We start from the raw sequence: 10,511 nt of genomic DNA, 5'->3' as shown, positions 1-10,511 counted from the left end.
ATTACAAATGGCTAAGATGGGAAACTTTAATTCATGTGTATTTAATCACACACAAAAAACGTTAACCACCACAAATAGCTGTTGACTATGGCATCTGAACAGGACTGTGCTAGAACCTAGGTTATAACAGCCACAAACAAACAGGGATTCATATACACCATGGCCTGTCCAGGAACGACAGCGGGTAGAAACAGGTCCAGAACTCAAGCCTGATTACTTGCCAGAGGAGGAGAAGGATGCTGGCTCATGTTCTACACAACTAAAAGTAGATTAATGAGCAGTAACTACCCATCACCTGTGTTTGTACAATGTACATAATGTGCACATTTTATAAACAAAAACACAAATAAAAACTTAGCCTTAAAATAGATAATAGAAACCGTCCTGAACATGCCAGCATATGCTACACACACACACATCTGTTATAGAACAGATCTCAAGCGTGCTTCAAAGGTCTATCGGTTGATGGCTTGGTCTCCAGCCTGTGGCATTCCACAGGGATGCAGGTAACAGGAGACACAGGAAGAAAGGTTACTGAGAGTGGGCCTTCTCACTTTTGGCCTTCTGGCTGCCCTGAAGTGAGCAGGTCTGTTTCTTCATGTGCTCCTCACCATGATGCTCTTTCTCACGCCAGCACCAAAGCAACAGGACCAAGCAGCTATGGACTGAGGGCTCAAAACTGAGCCAACATAAACATTTCCTCATAGTTTATCTAGTCAGGTATTTTGTCAAGGTGATGGAAAACTAACACACAGCCCAAAAGTATTAAGTGGAAAATTCCAGAAGTAAATAATTTGTAAGTTTCAAATTCAGCACTATGCTAAGCACATTTTGAAACCTTGTGCCATCTCCTTTGGTACTACACGAGACAATTATTTTTTGTGCCGTGTTCCCACATTATATATACTCTCCACCAGTCAAGTCACTTAGTGGCAATCGGAGTTCTCTCCCCTGTGTCACAGTACTTGTAACTCTTATTTAACAATGGACCCAAAGTGTAGTGATGCACAGGTGTCATTAGGGAAACTGAAACTGATGGACTCTAGAACTACGTGACAATGCTGCAGGCACATTTTTTAAAAAGTTCCTTAGCATCCCTAGGGGATTGGTTCCAAGATAAAACTACCTGGCTCTCGCCACTTGGTAGACAATAAAATTTGTAGCCATTAAAGTTCCTTCTATAAATGGCACAGTATCCGCTTATAACCTATGCATATGTAATGCACATCATTCCATATACTTTATTTCTACATTACTTATAATACCTAAGAAAATGTAAATACTACCTACACAGTTGTTATATTGAATTGCTTACAGGATAACAAGTCTGTACAAGTGCAATCAGGTGCAAATTTCCTTTTTTTTCAACTAGTTATGGGTTGAAAATATTCATAAATGTAGAACTCCTGTGTTATTCAAATTCAGACCACTATCAGAGGATATGGAATATATCCCTGTGAAAAAACGGGGCACTATTATATTTAAATTGATCACAAACCTTAAATAAAGTAACAAAAATACTACGTCTTCCAGCCTGGGCTCACCGTGCCACTAACGTCAGCATACGGCCCAGGCACTCACTGACAATTTGTGCTTTAACTGTCCCATTACAATCCGTGAATGGAAAGGGCTTCACTGGTCTTTTCCTGCCTTATCAAACAGATTGCACTGAACTTGAGCATCTAAGATCCCTATTTTCTTGCCTAAATATAAACTCTCAATATGCCCAGGAGGAAAAGGGGCCTTGAATTCTGTGCAGAATTGAGCTGGTCACTACACTAGCACTTTACAATGGTTCTGATTTGTATCCCTCCATTTGCTATTTTTTCTTTTATCTTAAACTAAGGTAGCACTGAAGAGGACCACCTTGATTGTACTGGAAGAATGCTTAAAAAATAAAAATGAAAACTATACCCCACTTCCAATACTGCTAATAATAGTACAGTCTGTCATTCTGATGTTTCCATGGATTTCATCAATAAAAGGTTCATGACATTACCATTTTCAGTGTTATTTGCTGTATGAACCACAACGGTAAGAATGGTCTGAAAGATGTTTACCAGCATTAATAATTAAACATCTTTACCAAATGCAGCTTTTCTAAAAGCATTAAAAGACAGAAAGTAAAAGGGAAAGGGGCGGGCAGGGGGTCAATGAGAAAAAATAAGAAACCAAACTTTTCTAAATACATATTATAGCAGCTAAACAGTTACCTTATTCTACAAGAGCTCTTTTTCAGATACTCTGAAAGTGCTTTTTTTCTTTCTTTTCTTTTTCTTCCCCTATGAGAGAAGTGAAGCAGTGAAGAAAATGAAAGTGTTCATTTAAGTGTATATTCGCATCAGGCTAATTTATAAAAGCTCGGGCCAGCTGACTCTACTTACAGCCACCAGCGACCAACAAAACTCCAGTTGAGCAGACTAATTGAGATTCCTCAGGGCGCTCCCTCCCCTAGCAGCTGGACGACGCCTCATTAGGCACTGTGTCCCCCTCTCTGGAATACTAAATCCCACTCTGCTTGGCCAGAGTTCACAGCCCATGGGGTTCCTACAGCTTCACACACACCAGTGTGATAAGGCTGTTGGTTTTGCTTTGCACCTCTGTTTGCTTGTGTTCTCTTCTACCTCAGACTAAAGTTGTCTGAAGAGGACTACATTGGTTGTATGGGAGTACTGCTTAAAAATAACAAAACTATGCTCCACCTCTGACATCCTCACACACAGCCTGGTCCTCATAAATACCTTCCCTAGGCAGACTGAAGAGGCTCTTCCTATAAACACGATCGGCAGCAGCGATGGACAGAGTTCACACAGCAAAGTAAACTCACAAAATCTTATTTCCTCACCTTCTTCAGTTCTCTGTGCAGATGCAAGATTGGAATACTCAACTTTCATTAGACCAGTCAATGTCTGACATCATTTGATGATTGTTATTTTCTTCTTTACCCAAATGACATGCTATGGATCCTTCCATGCACTCTTTAAAAATGCCTAAAGATGCCCAAGGAATCACTGTCATGGGAGCTACATGTTTACTTAAAATATTTAATGAGAAGCTTCTCTCATGAGCTGCAAAAACTCTGCACAATTATGGAGCACTCTCTCTTCTTCATTACTGCCTTAATATCCAGTATTTGCCATGAAGCATGGCTGAAATGGAAGCAGTACAAAGGGCTCCAAGCACCTGCCATTATCATCATTATTACTTTGAGTTTTTCACTTATATGTAAGCAACTGGCATATTCATATTCGTATGTACATCTCTCTATGTGTGAGTGTATATATATTACAAACACACATATAATCCATCTATTCCTAATCTCAAAGTTGGCTGAATTATTCCCTTTGTTTTTCATACACATACAAAAAATATTTAGATTTGCCTCCATCTAAGACAGCTAATTTTTGCAGATATTTTGTAATTTATTTTGTAAAATAAAGGCAAAATTTAATGCTATAAAATCTAAATAAGCATCTTTAGTGGATTTGAATACACTTTTTCAATTTTCAACTTTTTTATGATATTGTAAAGGTCTATTAGTAAATAAATTCCACTTTAATTTATGTTTGTCTTTTAATATATTTTCTACTAAAAAATCAGGCTGTCAAGACAGGAAAATATTACTGGTTTGTTATTACAAAAACAAATGCAAATTTTTAATTCACGAAGAATAAAAACAAAACACTAATCTCATTACACACATAAATAAGATTAGCTGTGCACTAATAAAACATTTAAGACTTCACATACACACATTTGCACTTTGAAACAAGAAACACAGGACAATTTTTTATCTTTGATAGGTTTATGGCCTCTAAGAGAACATCACAGATCACAGGTTTGAGTCTAACTGTCGTTCCTGGTACAAAAATCAGGATATAAACCAGCCTTAAAGCACACTGTGTTAATAATGACATCTTTAGGCAAATACAAACATTCTGATTTGGGACGTTCTCTCTCCATCTAAAACAATCTGCTTTGGCTACCAAGTAGTTTGGTTTGTTATCCATTTAACAAGATCACAACAAGGAACACAGTATTTTTTCACCACATGACTAAGGGGAGAAATTTTCAGACAGGTTATTCACCCCCCAACCCCAAACTCCAAAAAATAAAAGTATCCAAGGAAGACAATCTGTAAATCATAAATGTGATCTAAGCAAAAAGAATATTGGTCAAATCATTCACTTTCAAGTATGAATGAAATAAAATGTGCGTCTGGTACAGAGAGGTGCTAGGATGGGAAGGGATACAAAAGGTGTAAAATGAGGAAACCATTATATATAACAGGAAAGATTGGATTCAGTTGATTTTTTACATGAGGTATAAGTATATGACAGTAAATGAAAAAAAAAAAACCCAAAATGCACATTTCCAGTGGAAAAATCTCTAAACCTCTTATATTTTCTTTATTAGATTAGACATTTCATATACAGCAGTTAATCTAGAAAAATACACTTAAAAATTTTTTCAACAGACCATGCTCCCTGTAACAAAACCTTCTAAACCCTGTTTTATTATACAAATCAATATACATTAGTAATGTAAAAAGAAACTCTCAAATTTAGCAAAGTAATTTTTCGTCCAACATCCATCTAATCCATCTAATTTACACATCGTTTCTACTATCAGACTGGAGAGTTAGAATTCTCTAATAAATTTTTTCTAATGTATTCTGTACAAATTAAATAAGTCTAAAAGGTTCCTCTTGTAGTGCATTTACCATTTAGCAAGTTTATTCAGTATTTTTCCAGTACCATTTGCATTACAGTAATCTGCCTGTAAATGTAATTAAAATCTAAAAGTGCGTACAGTTAGTTTCTTAAGGAATGGCCTACTTTGGAGGAAACCTAATGTTCATGGAGAAGATTACCAATATCATGATTAGAAACAAAGGGTTAGAATGTACTCTGAGACTATACAACACAATTATGTACACAAGCTAAAGAAAATTAGTCCTCAGACCATATTTACATCAAATAATGTTTGTTTCCACAGGGTCATACCAAGAACTCGTATGGCACGAGATATAATTAGGACTGTTAGCTACAATTCACCATAGCAAGACAGCTCAAAAATACTCTGAACTGAGTTATGCTAAATAGAAATCCAGTACATCACAGTGTTTTAAGTAGGATTAGTGTGCTGCCCAAACAAGCAACTACAATATCCAGTGAGGATGCTGTGTATCACAGTAGACAACAGCAAGCCTCACCAAGAGTTACAGTTAGGTTACCACAGAGTCTAGCACTTAGGTTGCCACTGCATGCAAAACCCTGAAAAAGAGATACACAGGTTCAAAAAGCATATACTTCATTTGTTTTAAATGCCCAGAGTGTTTTCAAAATAACTGATTGTAGGTATTGTTCCACCAAGTGAAGATCATGAGAAGAAATTCTACATTATCCAGTTACAGGGGGGAAATGTAGTTTTTCTTACCAAATTATCCAGTGTATATGACTGGTTAGAATTCTGACTTTTGATTTATACTGAAATTCAGAGTATTAATGCAAACATTCAGGAAATGAATCCAAGAATTACAGTTTTATCACCTCACAAGAAAGCAGCAAACATGAAGGCCTAACAGGCATTTCCACACTCCCCTTCCCTTCTGACCCCTCAACAAGTGCAAAATCAAAAAAGCCACTGCTTGGTCCCAAAACAAAACACACTGCATATAAAGATCTGAAACATGATGGAATCCAGCTTCTGTCCCACAGGTTATCTTCCATAAGAATCATCGTCCGAAGATGGAACTTAATTCCAGAAGAATTAATTCTACAATCTGATTCTGGTAAACAGTATGAACTGCTATGTTACCAGTCTCTTTTTCTGGCTTTAATAAAGTGGGACCAAAAACAATTGCTACACTCTGATAGGTCATTCGGTTTTTTTCTCCATTTTCTATAACTCTAAAGAAAAGGAAAAAAAAATTGTTAAAAGAGAAAACTTAAAAGAGATGAAATTTTCAAATTGTATCATGTCTAATAAGCTGCATTTAAACTATTTTATTATATATATATGTATATATATATATATGTAATTATTTATTTGGGGGGTTCTTTTTGAGACAGGGTCTCTCTATGCAGTTCAGGCTAGCCTTGAGCTCACTTTGTAGCCCAGGCTGGTCTCAAACTTGCAATGATCCTCCTGCCTCAGCCTCCCAAGTGCTGGGATTACAGGCATGAGCCACCACACCCGGCTATTTTTTATATTTCTGGTACCGGGGAAAAAACTCACAACCTCATGCTTACCAGGTAAACACGTGAGCCACTGAGCTAAATTCCTGGCCCCACATAAACCTATTTTAAAAAGCAAAATTCAATCTGAATACCTCATGAAGCTTGCTTTTGAGTAAACACAGCTGAAAAGTATAATTATACATACTGCAACACACTTTTTCAGTGTGTGACCTTTCAGCTTTTTAAAATAAGATGCAGACTTAAATGTGTGTTACAATTCAGGTAAACATGATTCATGTGTATGTGTGTGCCACAAACAGATGATGATACTCCACTAGGGTATCAACAGTAAATACAACTTTCAACTGCACATATTTTTAAAAAACTGAGATCATTTACTTTAGTATTCTAATGTTGTTTTAAATAGGAACACAATCAGCTATTAAAGTGGCTATGCAGTAATAAACCTGGGATAGTTTTATGTAGGGTAATTTAATGTATCCCAATCACCAATCTCATCTTCCTATTAACTGCAGCAACAGTGTTTGCACACTTAGCATGCGCTAAGTGTTACATAAATGTTTCACACATATGTACTCTGTTAATCTTCACACTGAACGTCTTCACGTAGGCAGAAGTAAGCATTTTTTTCTGGGTGACAGAGGGAGCAAGTGGCATCGCTGGCATCAAAGCCTGGGCCGGAGTAGCCCTCGCACTAGGGGCTCCCACCTGCACTGTACCATACCTCCAGGCTGTGCCGTTCTCTTACCTTTTGAGGTGTCTAAAAAGAATCTGCATTGTATCTTGATTTGGTTTTGGCAACTGTCTGATTAGATCCTTAACAGCAGCAACACGCTGTCTTGGTTCTTGTTCTGGGGAGGGAAAAGAAACTAGGTATTTCGCAGCAATTCTTTCGAAACTGAAAGCAATGACATAGTTTCAAAACTGGTATTTGGTAATATACAGTGACACCTGGTGGTCACATTTAAAATTTCTCTAATAAAATAATCCATTGAAGTCTCTGGTGAAGTAGGAAGAAACATGAAGCAGAATTTTTAGTATCTAGAAGAACACTGAGTGGAATTACATACTTACTAATTGCATTAACAAAATCATTAAAATGGTTAAATGTAAACAGAGGCTCTGGTAACTCTCGAAAAAACATTTTGAGTGCTCCAGTGATGACATGAATGTCTTCCCATTTGCTGTCATTTAAGTCCAATTTCTCATCTGAAAAACAGTAGAATCAGGCCATTTATAAGAATTACTTTTTAGCATATTCTAAAGCTGGGAGCGATGTTTCTGGATATAACAGTGAAAGTAAACTCTTACCATGATTGACTGCAAATCTCAGTTTCTGAATCACAGCAAGGTTGCCACTTACTCTGTAGATCCCATCAATATCCAAACCTAACAGACAGTAACAGTTTATGTTTAAACTATTTGCCTCTTCTGAAGATGTCTGTTTCAGAGTTTTTATTCATTAGTATTAGCTTAAGACCAAAGGGACAAATTCTTTCTCTAAATGGCTTTTTATACACATCTGGCAGGAGGAAAAGAGTGGCGATTCACTCTGAATTCTGTCTAATAAACAGCAATAATTCCACTTTGTTTATCATGTAGACTGTGGCTTAGCTCAAGCAAAACATTTCATTCATTAAACTTAAAATACAAACAATTTAAGATAAACTTTTGCAAACACCTGGGGACAGTTAGGAGAAGAAACCAGTAGATAATATCAACCTATTCATTTTTTTTTTTTTGCACAAGATTTTGAAAGGTAAAATGCGCCCATTGAAAAACTCTTCAAAGTATTTGATAATGCTGTACATGTTTAATGAAGCACATTATCTAATGGGCTATTCATTTATCTTCAAATAAAGGCCACTAGTGTCTCTCTAATATTATACTGACAAGAAAAGTCAATGAGATAAGAGACCTATAACTGCCCCAAACTGCAAATCAAATTACACGTTTTTTTAATTATATAAACATTTTTAATGATATACAGATGTAAATTCATGATTATAGTTAATATAGTCAACTCATATAAATGTAGTATAAATATTTTTACAATTAAATGGAAATAGGAATGTCTATTTTTAGAATATGACATTAAAAGATTCTTCATCTATTTAGTTATCTTATAGCTACTTATAGTTTTAAAATGCCATCTCATTTCTAATACAGTAAAAGGAACTTTCTTCTTACAGGTAAATATAATCTCAGATCTCCCACACTTCCATCATTTCTTAATAAACTCAGTCTTAGAATCAGCACCTTCTTCATTTTAAGCAAATAGTAACTCCAAATGGATTCCAAGATTATCAGATGCTTAATTAATCATGACATATCAAACATTCAATAGATGTCTAGGAGGTCATAAACACGCAAGTTTTTGCAAACAAAATGCTTTTCTTAACATCTAGAACCATAAGGAACTTTTAGTTGCCTCAATAAAAGTATTTCGATGGTGAAACAATGAGCCGAGTAGCTTAATGTGGAAATAAAATCACTCATTCTCTTACCATGTTCTTCGACATGCTCAATGCATAACCTCACAAATTTGGGCACCGTGCCATTCTCTCTCTGACACAGATTAGCAAGATTGGCTCCAAATACTTGATCTAAAAGAGATTTATTTTTAAAGATGAATCACCTTGCTAGAACTTAGGGAATGGCTGAATCACTCGGGATGCATTACAAAATGCCCCGGTACCCCAACACCATTCACTGTGACCTGCACCATATCTGATGGCAGCCTGCCAACTTCTTTGACTTCACTTCAGACAATTCCTGAACACCAAAGCTCATTTTTGCCTGACAGCCTTTCTACTTTCTACTCATTTGGCAGAAAACAAGTGAGGCTCCCCACCAAATCTGTCTCTTTCTCTTTACTCCTGATCGCACCTAAATAGTTACCTCCTTAGAAAAATCTAACCATCCTTCTCCATGCTATCCCAATTCATAGCTCTATTTTACTATTATGTCAGAGTCAATGTATATCTGCCACCATTTCAAACTACCTTGTCTACTGCCACCTAAGTACAAGTTCCGAGAGCGCAGGGAGCTGGCAGTTCTGACACCAGTATGCAATATTCATTGCACCCAGGCTTGTGCATAGATTTATTAAAAACTTGAGTACTGTTCAAGTTACAAAGCCAAGGCATAAAAAATGGACAAACAATGACAGCACCAACTGTTCTGCTTGATAACTAACAGAGCTTAGTAAGATGATCTATCTCATATACTCAAACACACACTTATGTGTAAACCTACAAGTTGTTCTTTCTTTTCATGCACTTTCCCTTTCATTATTACAATTTCTATTATACATTCTGGATCTTATTACTCTTTCAGTTTTTTATTATTATTACTTTTACATTTTTTACAGTATTTTTTGCTTTTCTCTAAATAAAAGAAAAAAACTCAAATATTTTTTATAATGATCAAAACATAGGTATGCCCAACATGTGCCAATATTTGATCCCACAGAATTTATTTCAGAAGCTATTCTATTAATCTTCTATCTTATTAATACAGAAACTCAACATTACACAAAATATTTGGGAAAACAACATATTTGAAGTGATGAATAAAATGATACTGCTTTTTATTTTTCAATGAAAATGCCTCATGAAAAATTAGTAACTGTTTTTCTTAAGTTAGTTATCGGGCTTTATTTGCTTTTTAAAAGCTCGAAATATAACCTGCCAATTTGCATGCTTCATTCAGGACTATTTAACTCTTTAGGGTGCTAATCTGAACTCGAGTGAAACCAATTTTTGTATTTTAATTTAAATGCTCTGCAAACAGATGTTCTGGAGTTAGCATTTGTTAGAAATCTTAGACATAGCTGTATGTATTACATGTTACATTACCTTAATTTGCAAATAGATGTCACTGTTTTGAGTCATGACTTTAAAAATTATTTTTACTTTTGGAATTAAACACACATCTAAGAATTAAAAGCATATACTAGGATAAGTGATTTTAAAGAACACTTCCCTATTGAAAAAAATCTCAGCTGGGCATAGCAGTGTACCTCAGTAATTTCTAGCACTCTGGTTGAGTGAGGCAGGAGGATCACAAGTTCCAACCCAGTCTGAGAAATTCAGCAGACTCTGTCTCAAAATAAAAAAAAATTTTAAAGGGCTGGGGATAGAGAACTTAGTGTGAAATTCCTGGTTTGTGTTCCCCAATACCAAAAAAACAAAAACAAAAAGTTAAGTGACATAAGGAATGTATAAAATAAATTAAGAAGAGAACTCTCACTAATTTTAAAAGAGCTAAGGACAAACTGTCAAGAATAAAATTATTTATTATTCT

The 10,511-nt window shown here is 35.7% G+C and overlaps 1 protein-coding gene across 12 annotated transcripts in view; it reads right to left on the bottom strand.

Annotated features, from left to right (window-relative positions):
• Window positions 1-4,371: 4,371 nt before the first annotated feature.
• Arhgap12 (Rho GTPase activating protein 12) overlaps window positions 4,372-10,511 on the bottom strand; it is a 111,943-nt gene continuing 105,803 nt past the window's right edge. For all 12 annotated transcript variants that reach the window (XM_063253738.1, XM_063253743.1, XM_063253746.1 and 9 more), the window contains 5 exons: window positions 8,711-8,809; window positions 7,515-7,592; window positions 7,278-7,412; window positions 6,952-7,054; window positions 4,372-5,912 (listed from right to left, as the gene is read on the bottom strand). In XM_063253738.1, coding sequence (XP_063109808.1) covers window positions 5,738-5,912; window positions 6,952-7,054; window positions 7,278-7,412; window positions 7,515-7,592; window positions 8,711-8,809 — 590 coding nt within the window. In that variant the 3' untranslated portion in view covers window positions 4,372-5,737. The remainder of the gene's footprint in view (window positions 5,913-6,951; window positions 7,055-7,277; window positions 7,413-7,514; window positions 7,593-8,710; window positions 8,810-10,511) is intronic.

This window comes from Cavia porcellus, unplaced genomic scaffold (genome assembly GCF_034190915.1).
Source record: "Cavia porcellus strain 051 isolate PalLab524CR breed Dunkin Hartley unplaced genomic scaffold, mCavPor4.1 scaffold_7, whole genome shotgun sequence".
Lineage (NCBI taxonomy): Eukaryota > Metazoa > Chordata > Mammalia > Rodentia > Caviidae > Cavia > Cavia porcellus.
This window is presented reverse-complemented; position numbering and strand designations above follow the sequence as displayed.